This window comes from Ranitomeya imitator, chromosome 8, assembly GCF_032444005.1.
Source record: "Ranitomeya imitator isolate aRanImi1 chromosome 8, aRanImi1.pri, whole genome shotgun sequence".
Classification (NCBI taxonomy): Eukaryota; Metazoa; Chordata; class Amphibia; order Anura; family Dendrobatidae; genus Ranitomeya; species Ranitomeya imitator.
Window position 1 is genome coordinate 173,204,637 of NC_091289.1, and position 17,558 is coordinate 173,222,194.

General features: G+C 45.5%; 1 protein-coding gene across 2 annotated transcripts in view; it reads left to right on the forward strand.

Annotated features, from left to right (window-relative positions):
* Positions 1-228: 228 nt before the first annotated feature.
* The window catches only part of EPS15 (epidermal growth factor receptor pathway substrate 15), an 80,511-nt gene continuing 63,181 nt past the window's right edge, over positions 229-17,558 (forward strand). For both annotated transcript variants that reach the window (XM_069737924.1, XM_069737925.1), the window contains exon 1: positions 229-341. In XM_069737924.1, the coding sequence (XP_069594025.1) occupies positions 315-341 (27 nt within the window). In that variant the 5' untranslated portion in view covers positions 229-314. The remainder of the gene's footprint in view (positions 342-17,558) is intronic.

Here is a 17,558-nt window from a genome sequence, read left to right on the forward strand (position 1 = left end):
CAAGGACTACAGACAGCCGGGGTCGGCCCTGACTAGGTGCAGCGGCCCCTCAGGAGACCACCCGTGCACCGAGCGCTCGAGCTCCTCACAAGTTCACCTCAGGTTTCCTTCTCCCGCCCGTCCCACATTCCTAAAGGCTCCGCCCACAATTACCCCGCCCTTTTCTAACTTACTTTGGCCCCGCCTAGAGTTAGACGTCACTCCCTTCTCCCGCACTAAGCCCCGCCCCTATGAGTGATTGACAGCCCGCCCGCCCGTCGCTCGCTCAGTCTCTGGGTTGATCGCATTGATGGGCGGATCGGGCCGGAAGCAGCATGGCGGCCTCACTGCCCAGGACGCAGGTAAGTCTGGGAGCGGGGGGCTGTGTGAGCCGGGGCGACCCCGCCGCCGCCGAGGAGGCGCATCTCCGGGTGCTTGTGGGGTCTGTGACAAGTTGTACCGATGTGACCGGGCATTGTGCGGTGACATTCCAGCTCCTGTGTGCGGGAATGCCGCACTGTGTGACCGCACATATGTGTGTATTGTGCTGTATTCCCACTCATGGCTCTGCTCGGGGCAGACAACTTTAGAAACGTTTGAAAACTTCTGTAAACTTTCTGGTCTGCGCCTTCTGTGGATCTTGTTCTCGGTTTATGTCCCAGATTCCTGTATCGGGTAAATACATGTTTATTAGAACGTTAGGAACCTGCAGAACTACAACTCCCAGCATGCCATTCCATCCTTGGGTGTACTTAGCATGCTGGGAGTTGTAGTTTGAGCCAGTGACGCAGGATACAGTACACAGCACTTATTGGATAGTGCAGTTTTTTTTCCCCCTTTTCATCTTATTGTTTTAAAGATTTTCTTTTAAAAGTTAATTCTGCGGCTCCCGCTGACCTATGACTGGTGAATGTGGTTTTCTTATTGGTGAGAATGGCGCAGCGTGTAAATAGTTGGGGTCTTTTCACCTCATTTTTGCTAAATATATTTGATGTTTACACCTGGAAAGCCCCCGATGAAAGCCCGAGAGGTGTCTGCACGGGCTCTGGTCACTGAACATTGGGATCACAATTTATTTAGTTTATATTTTACTAGATGGCAGCCCGATTCTAAAGAATCGGGAGTCTAGAATCCATATATACTTTATTCAAATGTAAGAATAATACAATTAATAAATAATAGTAAGAAAGAACAAAAAATGGCTGCACTCACCAGCTCTTGACAATTCTTGTTATTTAAGAAATTGCTGGGCAATAATGGACAATGTCCTTATGTGGCAAACAATAGAGCAATATACCCAATGTGGCAAAGAAGAGGTTAATAAACGGCAGTCTCTCAGTATAACAGTCAGTGAATAATAGGCAGTATATGGAGAAAACACCAAACAAAAGTTCAAAATTGGTGTGAAAATGTCACTGAACCACTTCACAACTAAATATATATAGTTTTGGTAAAAGGTATTATCATTTTTTTGACGAAATTCGGCAGGAGCTTGAAGAGCAACGTCACTGGGCCCGCCTCCACGCAGTAGAAACTTGCTGTGAGGTAAAAATTCAAAAATCACACCAAAATGGCGGGCGGAGTGTGTCACAGTACGGCACGTTTCTGATTGGTCGCTCGCAGCAGGCGGCAACCAATCAGACACTGGACACTGTTGACGTCACTTATCTCCGGACATTAGCTCCGGACAGGAAGTTGGCACAAATTGCAGGAAGTAGTATTCTACGCAATTATATATTAGATTAAACTCCCCACAACATACAAATATCCCTTTAAGTCCATGGCCAGAAATTACACGTCCATATAAGTGGTCTGTGTCACTCAGACGGCACCCGTCCATGTAAGTGGTCTGTGTCACTCAGATGGCACACGTCCATATAAGTGGTCTGTGTCACTCAGACGGCACAGGTCCATATAAGTGGTCTGTTCACTCAGACGGCACAGGTCCATATAAGTGGTCTGTGTCACTCAGACGGCACAGGTCCATATAAGTGGTCTGTGTCACTCAGACGGCACAGGTCCATATAAGTGGTCTGTGTCACTCAGACGGCACACGTCCATATAAGTGGTCTGTGTCACTCAGACGGCACCCGTCCATGTAAGTGGTCTGTGTCACTCAGATGGCACACGTCCATATAAGTGGTCTGTGTCACGCAGGCGTTACGGGTCCATATAAGTGGTCTGTTCACTCAGACGGCACAGGTCCATATAAGTGGTCTGTGTCACTCAGACGGCACAGGTCCATATAAGTGGTCTGTGTCACTCAGACGGCACAGGTCCATATAAGTGGTCTGTGTCACTCAGACGGCACACGTCCATATAAGTGGTCTGTGTCACTCAGACGGTACACGTCCATATAAGTGGTCTGTGTCACGCAGGCGGCACAGGTCCATATAAGTGGTCTGTGTCACGCAGGCGGCACAGGTCCATATAAGTGGTCTGTGTCACTCAGACGGCACACGTCCATATAAGTGGTCTGTGTCACTCAGACGGCACACGTCCATATAAGTGGTCTGTGTCACTCAGACGGTACACGTCCATATAAGTGGTCTGTGTCACGCAGGCGGCACAGGTCCATATAAGTGGTCTGTGTCACGCAGGCGGCACAGGTCCATATAAGTGGTCTGTGTCACTCAGACGTTACACGTTCATATAAGTGGTCTGTGTCACTCAGACGGTACACGTCCATATAAGTGGTCTGTGTCACTCAGACGGCACCCGTCCATATAAGTGGTCTGTGTCACTCAGACGGCACACGTCCATATAAGTGGTCTGTGTCACTCAGACGGCACACGTCCATATAAGTGGTCTGTGTCACTCAGACGGTACACGTCCATATAAGTGGTCTGTGTCACTCAGACGGCATACGGCCATATAAGTGGTCTGTCACTCAGACGGCACACGTCCATATAAGTGGTCTGTGTCACTCAGACGGCACACGTCCATATAAGTGGTCTGTGTCACTCAGATGGTATACGGCCATATAAGTGGTCTGTGTCACTCAGATGGTATACGGCCATATAAGTGGTCTGTGTCACTCAGATGGTATACGGCCATATAAGTGGTCTGTGTCACTCAGACGGCACACGTCCATATAAGTGGTCTGTGTCACTCAGATGGTATACGGCCATATAAGTGGTCTGTGTCACTCAGACGGCACACGTCCATATAAGTGGTCTGTGTCACTCAGATGGTATACGGCCATATAAGTGGTCTGTGTCACTCAGACGGCACACGTCCATATAAGTGGTCTGTGTCACTCAGATGGTATACGGCCATATAAGTGGTCTGTGTCACTCAGACGGCACACGTCCATATAAGTGGTCTGTGTCACGTAGACAGCACAGGTCCATATAATCCGTTCGTCTGAGCGAATATAAAAAAAAAACAACCAAAAAGCGGACAGCACTTACATGAATCACAACTGACATCCATGTGTCATTTTTTTTTTTTATTGTGGACACCTGGTCCACAATAAACCCCCTCCCCCACCATCATCCTGAGAAATGTGAATGGGGCCATAGACTACAATGGGTACAATTTCCATCTGTGATAAACGCACGTAGAGCGCGTGAGACCTGGACGTCTGATGAGATTCCAGGAAAGCAGAATTGGAGTCACCACAATTTTTCTGCTTTACATTGTGCAACTTTTCTGCAACATAAATCAGCAGCAGTTTTTCCACAGTTTATGGCCTCTTACACAAGTGCAAAAATTGAGCATTTTTTTTCTTGCAATCCTGTTTATTGCTATTTTTGGGGCAAGATTATTTTGAGGCTATGTGCACACGTTGCAGGTTAGGCTTAGGAATTCTGGTGCGGATTCTGCATCTCATGGCAGAAAACGCAGGTGCGTTTTTGGTGTGGATTTGCTGGGGATTTACTTAGTTTTTTACCCCTGCGGTTTTCTATAATGGAATGGGTACAAAAACGCTACAGATCCGCAAAAAAGAAATGACATGCTACTTCTTTTAATCCGCAGCGTTTCCGCACGGAATTTTCCGCACCATCAGCACAGCTTTTTCTTTCACATTGATTTACATTGTACTGTAATCCCTAGCGGATCTGCAGCATTTCTGCACCGCAAAAAACGCTGCGGATCCGCACGAAATCCGCAACGTGTGCACATAGCCTAAATGCGTCTTAGTGCAGAAACACTTGGATGCTGCGCTTTGAGATGTAGTTTCTGTTTTGTACACTTTTTTTTTTTTTTAAGGCTTCGCTCAGAAGCCACAAGACGAAAAAAAATGTACAAAAAAATGAACGCACGGTTCAACTGCATCTTTATCTGTGCAGCAGCGTGAGTTTTCAGGAGATCACACCCACTGTGCTTGAACTGTCAGGCTATGTGTACACGTTGCGGATTAGCCTCTGGAATTTTTTGTGCGAATTCTGCATCTCTTGGTAGAAAACGCAGGGGCGGATTTGATGCGGATTTTGTGCGGATTTCTTGCGTTTTTACCCCTGCGGATTTCTGTAATGGAATGGGTACAAAAACACTGAAGATCCTCACAAATAAATGACATGCTCCTTCTTTTGATCCGCAGTGTTTTCCGTTCGGAATTTTCTGCACCATTAGCCCAGCAATTTTATTTGCCATTGTGGGGATTCCCTGGCAACCAGACAACCCCCACATGTACTCAGGCTGGCTAGTAGCCGTAAATCATGCAGCTGTGGCAAGGAAAACAAAATCTCCGAGCAGTCATAAATACCCGGAGATCACCCGAGCAACGAGTACTCGCTCATCACTACTCGGATGTCTTCCCCGTGCTCAGAGACATCTTGGAAGAGTGTCTGTTGGGGAAGTTGTCTTTTCTCTGGTGTGTACACAGCACACATCTCTTGTGCAATGACCGGTCCCGCAGGTTCCTATACTGTCACTTCGCCTATAGATACACGGATCCTCTGTGATCCTGGGGCCGGGACAGTAAAGCTTTGACGGTGACTTTGGATGTTTTGCCTCCCGGTAATGGTGACGTGCTCAGCATTCATGAGGTTATTGAGCGCGCTCCACTGTATGGGAATGTCGGCGTCCCTCTGTATCTGTTGTGTGACTCCGATGTGCTGGATCCGAGGAGTGTAATGCATTATTCAGTGTTGGGTGTGGACACGTGGGTGGTAATTTGTGGTGTGAGCACTGAACAACTGATAATACATATGACACCCTTATCAACAGTGTATCAGGGTTGTTCCTTGCAGCTGCCATGGGTGCAACATATCTTTTGAGGGTTATTCGAAAGTTCTTTAATGGCTAAAATTGCAATTTACTAGGGATTTTTCATTTTCATACTGCTTGTTGCCTAGGTTACTGGCCACCTCTGCAGTCTTATCAGCAGTGGCTTACAAGCTCTGTGCATAGACTTTGTCAGCATGGCTCATCTGAAGCTCACCAGTCTCAGTGTCCTGCTTCGGGCCAGTGGTGCGTCCATCTCGGTGGTTCAAATGATCGATCGTTTGGGAGCAGAAGATCGGGCGACAGAGAAGTGTTGCGCTCCTAACAATCAGTCAAGATACAATCCCTTTAAGAATCGCTTATTAGTACTGTGTACTAAATGGACTTATCAAGGTCTACAAGCAATGAGCAAGCAGCCGTCCTGTACGGCTGTGTTCACACAGTGACCGGTGTGATGGAGATTTTCCGTCCAGAATTTCCAGGCAGAAAATCTGCAGTACGTTTTGGTGCCATCATCAAATCCACAGCGTAAATTGACCCGTGGTGCTGATTTTCATGGCAGTCGCAAGGGTAAAATTTGTGGCAAGTTTATAGCAAAATTTGAACCAAAACCAGTATTTGCCGCTTATTTGCTGCTGTTCAAAGTTGATGTTCCATAAGTCTGTGTGCACACGCTACGGTTTTGCTGCGTTTTTTCGGTGCAGATTTGTCACAAAACCTGAAAACATTCCTAATGCCGGCAAAGTGAATGAGAATCCTGAAGTCTCATGCGCACGCTGCTTATTTGTTACCTGCACATTTAAATTTGCCGCATGTCAAGTCTTTCAGTGTTTTTCCTGCAGATTTCGCCCATACTAATGAGTAGGGGAAAATCCGCAGCAAAACACCCGTGCCTTGTTCTTGCCAAGAGATGCAGAAATTTTGGCGGAAGTTTCCCAAATAATGGACGAGTCACGTCTTTAACATCTTTGTGACATAAGACGGATCAAGTGCACTATGCTGTTTTGATTTTGTGCATTATATTTATTTTATGGGACACTTTTTGAGAGCCACTTGAAAAAGGCGCTGTGTGAACGTACCTTAGCGCGGTTCCTGTTATGTGACTCATGATAATAAAATAGATCAAAGATATAAATAAATAAGTAAATACATGACACCAATATAATAAATATCTACAGGAATCATGCGGCAAGCATGTGCGTATTAGGGTGCACCATAGGAATAAGGTGCAAGTGCAGAGTTACTGGAGGCTAGGACAGCAGAAACTAGTGAATATTCTGAGGATAAAGTGCATACAATTATTTGCTGCTAACTAGTCATAATATAATTGTGGCCACATGAGAATTACCTGTGGGTGATATGAAGACCGTCTCCTGGATGCGCCCGACCCCGACGCGCGTTTCGGCGTCAGCTGGTTTATTATCGTGAGTCACCATAGTATACTGTAAGAATGCGTTTCCGTCTCCTGGTGTAGTGCCCCTCTTTTTGGTATTTTTCTCCCCCCACCTTATGGTGTACTTTATCTTTAATAAATATTATTCAATATAACAAATTTGGGCATGAATTGGGTTCCCTTTGATCTTTATCTTTGCGTATAAGTTGCCGAGTTGTCCGTCATTCAGTCCATGTTGATATACACAGTAGTTATGATTGAGAAATGTTGTCTCTTTTATATATCTCTTTGATTGATTCATTCTGTATGTATACCTTGCCTTGAGATTTGTGTTTCGTAGAATTCTGCAGTAGCCACAAGGTTGTCACATTTGTGACTGCAGGGAGTGAGGCAAATCTCAGCAGCGGAGACTTTCTTGCGACTTGTTCTTCAAACTTTAGTGGTCGGTGGCAAATCGTCTGTTGTACAATCTGCAGCTACCCGGGTTCTGCTTTCCCATCCCAAAATGCAGGAAACGTCATGCTCTTTGGGATGCATTTGCTCAGCTGACCGACGGCCAATATTATTCTGTGTGCACAAAAGAAGCGCTATTGTGTTTGTTCGAGTGCGTGGTTCCCAGCGAATTCCAGAGCATTTCACTGACTGAGATGTTGTGGTGTTTTTTTTTGTTTTTTTTACCAGTACTCCTATTAAAGTGGATCTGTCACCATATTTCACAATAAAAACGAACTTATGTTATTACGTAGACCTGATGAGGCTGGTATACTTACTGTGAAAATTCACTTCCGAATGGCTTTGTAATTCTTTTTGTATGTTTTTGCATTGAGTCCAGCTAGGATGTGCGACAGGTCTGCATGAGGATTAGCCCCATTCTCCCCAGAGTATATCAATGCAGAATGAGCAGGAATAAGCATAAAGCTGCTGGGGTGACGGTGTCCCTCTGGGCCCTGCAGGGACGAGGGCGACAGTGTTCTCCTGCCCGGTGACCCTCCTGGGCCTGTGCATGAGACTGGGGTCGACTGTGTCTCCCTCGGGCCCCTGCCAGGACTGGGTATGCTTGTCCTCACATTTCCTTGCTGAACATGGTTAAACAAGGTAAGATGTCGGTAATAAAGTGTCAATCTGGATAAATATTTACTGGAAATAGCATGAAGTATCTTCTCACCGTCGCTCTCGTCATCTCTTCCTCTATTTATTGCAGTATTTACTGCCAAGAGAGCAGGTTTTGCTTGCGGAAAAAAACACAGCAAAAACGCACATTGTGAACACACAACATCTTTTAAACTCAGGTGAACCCACGGAGGTTTCCAAGCAGAAGACGCTTTGAAAAACTCTGGAATTTTTCCTGAGATTTTTTTCCCATGGTTTTTATAACTTTTTTACTGTTGTTTTCCAGCCCCTTTTTTCAGTCCATTACATAATGAAGAAATTGCTAGTGTGTTGATGGCAAGACCTTCCAAAAAACATGTTGCCATCTCCCAAGCGTCTTTTGAGCTTTCCCATTGACTTAATAATAATAACAATCTTTATTTTTATATAGCGCTAACATATTCCGCAGCGCTTTACAGTTTGCACACAATATCATCGCTGTCCCCAATGGGGCTCACAATCTAGATTCCCTATCATACTGAATCTATCTTTGGAATGTGGGAGGAAACCGGAGAACCCGGAGGAAACCCACGCAAACACGGGGAGAACATACAAACTCCTTGCAGATGTTGTCCAAGGTGGGATTAGAACCCAGGACTCCAGCGCTGCAAGGCTGCGGTGCTAACCACTGAGCCACCGTGCTGCCCGACTTGACTTGAACTATAAAGTACGGAGCGTCGTCCAAGCAAAAAACACCAGAAAAATGGACAGGTCACAATATAACCGTCCCAGGGTAACAAGACACTGAACATGTGCTTTTACCCCAGACATGAATAGGTTCATTCTTTTGAACATTTTTCAATAATTTTTCAAGCGATTTTCACAGTGGAATCCGCCGAAGATGGATGTGGCGGTCACAGAGCCAAAGAAGATGCGTTTCCTGCAGCGGGTTCCACCACAAAAAGCTCCTCAAAATATGTGCACATAGCCCAACGATGGTCAGAATGGGGTACAGGACTACATTAGGGGGGCTGCCGATCGGTAGTAAAAACAAACATGACAAATATCATCCCAACACCATAGACTACATCAGACCAGCACCAATAGCAAGACGTCGGCATCTACTGAATCAACCAATTCATTCAGCGGGTGATATCAGACTGTCGGCGCTGCAGTCTATCACTACACCACATTCACATTGGGTGAACCATGGCAAAACCCCAGCTTTTATCAAGTTTTATTACAGGATCCGTCTTCAGCGCTGCAGTCCATCACGCCGCTGCAGTCCATCACGCCGCTGCAGTCCATCACGCCGCTGCAGTCCATCACGCCGCTGCAGTCCATCACGCCGCTGCAGTCCATCACGCCGCTGCAGTCCATCACGCCGCTGCAGTCCATCACGCCGCTGCAGTCCATCACGCCGCTGCAGTCCATCACGCCGCTGGATTTGTTTCTCCCTCCAGAGTGATGAGCTGTAATGACAGACCCTCATGTTTCTAATCCTGGAAACCTCCTTTCCTCACTGTTGGGGTCAGGGTTTAGGAAAGCTCCATCCTGTCCTCTACATAATAGCTGGAAATTCTGGTGCTTCCACTTGCAGGAATTATCTTTGGAAGCATCATTAGCTGAATCGGCAATAGTCGTCGAGCCGGCGAGTAACCCTAGACGTGCCAGCCTACAGGCCGGATCCCCCAGGTCGAGCATGAACAGGGAAATGCTCCCACGGTACTGTAAGACACTGCTTAAAAAAAAGCAGGTTTTGCTGCGTGTTTTTTGCTGCATTTTTTTCTCTTGTGTGTGTTGATAAAGTTTAGTGCCCCCCCACCCAGAAAAAAAAAATCATGATTCACCTTCCTTAGGGTTTTGCACCTGAAGTGTTTTTTTTTTTTCAGCCATCTGATTGGACAGTGCCTGATTTGGAATTGATTCCAACCTTCAAGATTTGTTTCAAAGTGGCCTGCTTTTTTTTTTCTTTGTCATTGTTATTACATTGGCATCAGTCTACGTACCAAACTGCCACACACACGGCTGTGCATCGTCTCACACACCCTGTGGTCAAGTCCCGGCTTAAAAGTCTGACTCTTGTTCTCCGGAAGCGTGGAATACTTATGCAAATGATCCCACACTCTGCACATGTAGCCGAGCTCCCGCAATCTGGCCTTGCTGTCCGTTCACTTCTATGATAGCCGAGCAAATGGGGTGCATGATGAATAATCGCACGGGTAAATGGATGGGAGACTATTCGCACAAAATAACTGTTCAAACCTAGCAGAGCAGGGGTGTCAAACTGCATTCCTCGAGAGCTGCAAACAGGTCATGTTTTCATGATTTCCTTGTACTGCACAGGTGATAATTTAATCACCTACACTAATGAGTTGGTGATTAAATTATCACCTGTGCAGTACAAGGAAATCCTGAAAACATGACCTGTTTGCAGCCCTCGAGGAATGCAGTTTGACACCCCTGTAGCAGAGGCGCTCGGTGCACCCTTGGTGTGGCCAAACAGCTCAGCTCAGCTTCCCATTAACTTGTTTTCCGTCTGTCTCCTGTAATGCCAAAGCTGTCAATTAAGAAAATGAAGGGTGGAGATAGATGCTAAAAAAGTAGGTGGGAAGGTGAACTGCTCAGTCCCTCCATGTGTACACCGAGCGCCTTTGCTTGGTTTGAACAGTCATTTTCTGCTGATTGTATACTGATGTCTGGACAAGGCTATATTTCATGATGTTGCCATTCATAGTCCGAATCTAGAATGTCTAACGTGAATGTGTCGTGAATAGGGAGCGGAGAAAGTCGCTGCTAGAGTTCACCAAAAAGATGTGCAGGGCGCTGGGGCAGCGTTCACCAGGGCGCTGGGGCATCATCCACCTCTTTAGTCTGCTGATCCAAAGCCCTGAGAACCTCCGAGTATCTGCAGTGCCTCCTCTGATAAGAAGCCCCCATGATGTCATTACATTGCAGCTCGATGTCATGGGGGGCTACTAATATAGGCATAGAGATTCCCTTGTATTGCGCTCGCTTCTGTTCCTCTTGGAGAGCGACTCGTTCCTGTGTCACCAGTTCGTCTGTGTATTGTAGTCCCAGACAATGGAAAGTCTGTGGCTGTGATTAGCTTGTGTGATCTGTCATCAGCCGTCTATTCTGTTGCTGAGTGTTTATATTCTATGTACGTGTCTGTGTGTATATATAATATATTTACAGTATATACTCCCGACATTCCTTCGCTGCAGGTGCACTAATGGCATGTACTCGGATTTTTTGAATGTTTAGACATTTGTTGAGTTTGGAAACCATTTTCTAAGCCGCTGTTGATGAATTTGTTACCCGTAGAGCTTATTCACACAGTCATAGAAAATAGATTTGCTCCGATATCCCCTGCAGCGCGGCTCATTCACACACAATGGAAGCCTCTACTGTATATACAATTAAAGGGGTTTAGTGACTTTGCAAAATCCTGGTTCCCCGGCTACAATAACACAACAAAACTGCACCCGGAACCAGTATTAAGTTGCCGCCGCTGCGCCTTGTGTCTAACGCCGGCTGCGCTGCAGCCAATCTGTGAGCTCAGCTCATCATGCAGTCAAATTGGATAGAACCGCTGAGCTCACCGATTGGCTGCAGCGCTGTCAGCGTAACATCGGCACTGCACACAATAAGGGATCATTCCGATGTCCGATTTTCACATACGGGCTCTATCGTCTCACTCATACCTGTGGTCGTTTATGGGGCCGTTCACATGATCGCGATTTTTCAAAATCAATGGCGGAGAGATGTCTGATTTTGCGCCGAAGGTCGGATCAAAATTGTCAATAAAAGTCAATGTGAATCTTGAAAAAATTGGACTACACTTGGATGACTGTCAGAAAGGAAAAGGTGGAGAAACTTTTTTTTTTTCCCATTATTCGGGTCTTTCCTGCAGCCAATCACTGGAAACACTGGTGGACATGCATCTACGGCATGTGAGTGGCTGCAGCGGTCATGTGATGGACGGCAGTGACATAATCCGCCGCTGTGAACATTGCTTTACAGCAGCCAGTGCATGGGAAATCTAGCATTGGGCTCAGCGCTTTTCACACTGTCATCAATGCAAGCAACATTGCTTTTGAGCTTCTCAGAACTGTGGATGTTTGATAAATTTGGAGATGCGAATGACTGCTCCAGCTTTTATCCCCCCTAATGATTTCTAATAATGGGGGCAGCACAGTGATGACATCCATTCCTGCGATCAATAAAACCGTAGTGGCGCTAAAAAGCCATGGAAATAGTTCAGACTGGATGAAGACTTACTTGACGTAAACATTCATCATTCGCCACCACCTCAATCGGACGTGAGCACTTTGCATGGGGTGGTTCTTGAGTTTGGCGCCCTGACGCTTCATGCAAACTTTGTCAGAATTATGAAAAAAATAAAAATCAAGCATTGCTTTTAAGAACTCTTTCATTGGGGCTCAAGGGTGTGTCCCCAAAAAATCAAGTTAACCCCCTATTTATTAGAGGAAAACTTGTTGATCGCTAAACGGGACCCCCAACGATCCCGAAATCAGGACTCTACAGCTCCATCCTGAGCGGAGTGTAGGTGCGAATGCTCGGCCTCTGCTCCATTCATTATCTATGGGGCTGATGAGCTGTTTCTGGCAGGTAATGGAGCGGAGGCTGAGTATATGCACCTTTACTCCATTCGGGATGGGGCTGTAGAGTCCTGTTATAGGGGTTCCAGAGTCCGATCTTGGGATCGCTGGGGTCCCAGCGATCAGTAACCTATCCTTTATCCTATGGAAAGGTAATTTGATTTTTTGGGGAACCGAGCCGGACTTTCTGAGAGTGAATGATCAATACAGGAGAGAAGTGGCTAATAAGTGGGGAAAGAGGCATATTTCCCTAATAAGAGGTATTACAAGGTTTCTTATCTTGTATTCTTTATTTAAAAAAGGGAAATCTATCCTTTTAAGTACACAATTAGAAAATAAAGGCACCTAACGGGATTCCGCAACTCTGAACATTCTCTTCTTTTATAGGAACTTTCCCCGCTGTATTTCTGAGATTCTCTGGTTCTTCATATATTGGATTATTTTATTAGTCACCAGTGCAATCTGGCTGAACACGACCATCCTAATAAAGCATTTTATTGTTTCTCTAGTTCCTCCCGGATTATAATGGCTTTATACACGACTATGGGACTTAAAGGGGTTGCGATGCTTTGGCCTTTCGTTCTGCCTTCAGCCATCTTGTCCTCTCCCATACACAGGAGCGCTCGCTCGGCCAAGCACTCCCGTTTTCTCTATGAGAAAGCCGCCATCTGACACATGGACCAGGAGGACAATGCATTCGGCAGTCCGAGATCGGACATGTCCCATCAACATCATTTCTCTGCATATTGATCCTCTGCACCCCATACAAATCTCTTTCTACCTTGACTGTCAGGAAAGAAGCAGAGTCGCTCCAGGGGAACTAGTTAAAGAATATACTTTCAGTTGCCAGAGGGGGAAGGAGACCGATTTTTATATTTTCAGTTGCCAGAGGGGGAAGGAGACAGATTTTTGCCCAAGAACCACTTACGAGTTTCCTTTATCAGAGAGGGAGGAAATGAAGTTGAGTTGCCCCATCATTTATCATCTGAATTATTTGCCCTATAATGCTTGATAATAAGATGAGTGACTCACTTCTGCACACCATAAGCTGAAAAGTAAAACTAAAAGTCAAGATTTTTGTTGTGTTCCCTGCCCAATAGTTCAATAATGGGCAGTCATGGGTGTAAAACAATAAAAGAAAGCATGCTTGTCCCCTTTGGTCTGCTTCGACAGTGTTGGTCAGGTCGGGAGCAATGACATCGCCGACCACCAGTGACCTGAGCGATGCGGCTGCTCATTGAATGACCCGTTAGCAAATCGGCGCCCGCAGCAGTCAGGTCAGTGACGTCACCGCTCCTGGATTGTTGAAGTCACTACTATGCCTTTTAATATTTTAACCCTCACTTCCTTTGCAAGAGGGCTGATCCCACCGCAAACTTGTGCCCGCCACAGCAGAGAATTGTAGGATATCCTGCATTGGTCACACTGTATAATCCTTTTTCAGCGGCCTGGGAGGTTCCACGGCCCAAACGGTTAATGCAAGCTTGAAGCTCCCTTGTGGGCATCAGGTCCTTAGACTGAAAAAGTAAATTAGGAGCTAGATAACCAGCCGGGTCTTATCTGCTGTGTGTCTTCTTACGCTCTGATGATGAGAAGGTTGTAGATCTGGAGTGGAAAAGGAAGGAAATACCAGCATCAGGATCTTCAATAAAAACACTCTCTATTGCAGAAATAGTTAAAAAGTCGCTATTCCAAAGCAGACTAAGGCAAGCGGACGCGTTACAGACAGGTGTCTTTAAGTCATAGAGCCGGAGTGGTTTGGGGCTTAACGTCCAGGTTCTCCAAGACCTTACCCTACTTGCTCTATGCTTGTTTGTCTTGGATGGAAAACTTAAACTTTTGTGGTCACGTTTGTTCTTTTTTTTTGAAAACCGAGTGTCCTTATTAAAAAAAGAGACCTTCCTACTTTTTGTTCTGAGCTATGGATGAAACCCTCCAATGCAAGTCTTTGGGTCCTTTAGAGACTCGGACAGGTCCCTCCTGGCATCCTAATGCTGTTCCTTCTTCACTGACTGTTCGCAGGCGGCTACTACAAAAAGAAACTGACCAGCACCTCCGAACAGAATAAAGCAAATGTGAACAAGTGCACGCTGCTCTGACTGCATAATATACAAAGAAAAGCATACAGCAGCACTCTGTGAGCGCTCAGATGTATGCAGACATTGAGTATGTGACATCTGGACTGCATTACTGCTATATGGAGTATACGTAAAAATATGAAGGTACTTGGCGCATAAATTGGCCAATTTACGAGAGCTCTCCCAGCTTAATGTCATGCCTCTCCCGAACTAAAAGCCTAAAAATGTAAAGGGCAGGTAGGATCCAGGATCCAGCACTAACTAAGAACAGCTTTGGGCCTCCTTCACTATCTGTGAACCAGTACCAGTGAGGTGCGTGGTCTGTGTCCATGTGACACCATCCATGTGTCCTACATATGTACGCGTGTGCCGTCCGTGTAACACCATCCATGTGTCCTACATATGTACGCGTGTGCCGTCCGTGTGACACCATCCATGTGTCCTACATATGTACGCGTGTGCCGTCCGTGTGACACCATCCATGTGTCCTACATATGTACGCGTGTGCCGTCCGTGTGACACCATCCATGTGTCCTACATATGTGCGCGTGTGCCGTCCGTGTGACACCATCCATGTGTCCTACATATGTGCGCGTGTGCCGTCCGTGTGACACCATCCATGTGTCCTACATATGTGCGCGTGTGCCGTCCGTGTGACACCGTCAGTGAGACATATATATCAGTGCTTTGTGTATGTACTTCTCTGTACTTATATTTATCTAATAATTAAATAAACTAAAAAAAATTGTGGGTGCCCCCCTTATTTTTTATTAACCATCTTAGGGAAAGCAGACAGCTGGGGGTTGGTGTTATAATTTTGGGAAGGGGCAAATATCCATAAAGATTCCCAGGCCATTAATATCAGCTCACACCTGTCTGTATAACCTTTACAGGTTATTCAAAAGGGGGGACCCCCGAAATAATGACCCCCCTCTATTTTTAATAGCTTGCAAAGGTTAAGCAGACAGTAGCGGGCTGATATTAATAGGCTGAGTAGGGGCTATGGATATTGGAGCCACCAGCGTCCCAGAAATGGCGCATCCATTGGATACGGCAATTCTAGGTCTTAGCCTCTGCTCTTCCCGCTTGCCCTGATGCATTGTCAAACTGGGTAATGGTTTTGAGGTTGATGTCGGCTGTGTATTGTCTGCTGACATCAAACCCAGGTGTTAGTGATGGAGAGGCTTTTGTCAGACACCCCCATTACTAACCCACTAGTCAAAAGTAATGAACACTCACAGAGAAAAGTTCTTTAATTGTAAAAAGCACTCCTGACCCACTAATACCCATTGTGGTCCGCCGTAAATCCATCCCACGACGATCCCCAACTCTGCTACATCCGGATGCTGTGCTGAGCGGTGACTTCAGTAATGTGACCGCTCAGCACGGCGGCCGGGACACACTGAGAGTAGCGCGAGAACGCGGCTGTTGTGACGAGCGGTGTCATAATTAAGGTTGCCGTAGTTCTCACGGTGAGCCGGCCTATGAACTGTGGTAACCTTACTGATGTCACCACTCGCAGCGTGAGAAAGAAAGGAGTCCGTCGCAAACCTCCAATAATATACTACAAAAAAAACTGACCAGCACCTCCGAACAAAATAAAGCAAGTGTGAGAAAACACTGATGGGGATGAATAACTGATCAAAATTGGTGACATATGATAAAAGAAAAGCCGACCTCTAAATGAGGAATAATGCAGACGTCGCCCAGAATTCCGCTGGTTGTCCCATCTTTCCTTACATGACGCCCACATTTCGGGTGTGTCTCTTCCCAGAAGTTTGGCAGTTATGAAAACTGAAAGTAGTCGCTCCTCACATCTGCTTGTAAAGTCACATTTGGCCTCTTGTGGGGGCTCGGAAACGAGACGGAGCTTCCGGGAATGTTGTGAAATCTCCCACAATAATGTTAATTTCATCTTTTTTTTTTTTTTTTTAAATGGTTCAGAAGTTTTGATTTATCTATAAATTTTCTCTCTAACATAATCTACTACTCTTAACGGCATTATTGATATATTTTGTTATTATTTGCGTCTTGATTTCTTAAAGGGGTTGTCCAGCTTTTTCTCTTTTCTTTTACGTTTTATTTATATAATTCCAAATGTTCTAAAAAAAAAAAGGCCAAAAAAACCGCCCCATTCATCATTATATTTTTGTCTTAATCTTGCATTGATGCTCAGTTGATCCTCCTGGTGTTTTGTTTACCGGTGACCACTCCACACGTACTAATGACATCATCGCTGAGGCCACCGATTGGCTGCAGTGGTCACATGACAGCTGCTTGTAAACAATCAGTGGATGCAGCAGTTACTTGCGCTCCATGCGTAGTGACTCCTATGGCTGACTGGTGATTCCAGTAGGACGGCTCTTGTCGGCCACCTCTTGGCTGCAGTGGTCACATCTTGACTCGGAGGACCACCAGAAGATCATCGCTAGATGTGCAGGAAAAGAACAGGTACGTATGGTTTACTTATTTGTTTAGCAAAAAGGGAAACAAAAGTTGGGTCACCCCCTTTAATATATCTGTTGTAAAAAAAACAAAAAACGTACAGAGCCGTAAATAATAAAATTGGTTAAAAGGTTATTTTCATCTTCATAAATGCCAGGTAATGCTTTTAAAAAAACAAGCATTTTTGCCATTTACTGCTTACTAAAATTTTCGACCGTTCTTGAGATACTAACACTTTTTTCTTTTGTTCATTGCCTAGGCGACTGACCACAGCTGCCGTTGTCTAAACTTGTAAGCGCTGCACTAGCTAGCTAGGATTAGGACGTAAGGCTATGTGCACATGCTCAGCTGTGTACACACGTTGATGATTTTTCACGTTTTTTTCGCGATAAAAACGCTATAAAACCGCAAAAAAAACAGCATACAATATGCATCCCATCATTTAGAATGAATTCCGCATGTTTTGTGCACATGATGCGTTTTTTTCCGCGAAAAAACATTGCGGTAAAAAAGCATGTTCATTAATTTTGCGTTTTTTTTTGTGTGGATTTCCCACTATAAAATGCATTGGGAAGTGTCCGGAAAAAAACGTGCAAAAAACGCATGCAGATTTCTTGCAGAAAATTTCAGGTTTTTCTCAGGAATTTTCTGCAAGAAATCCTGAACGTGTGCACATAGCCTCAGGATTTCTTGCAGAGATTTCCTGAGAAAATTCTGAAATTTTCTGCAAGAAATCTGTATGCGTTTTTGCGCGTTTTTTCCACATTTCTGGTGCGT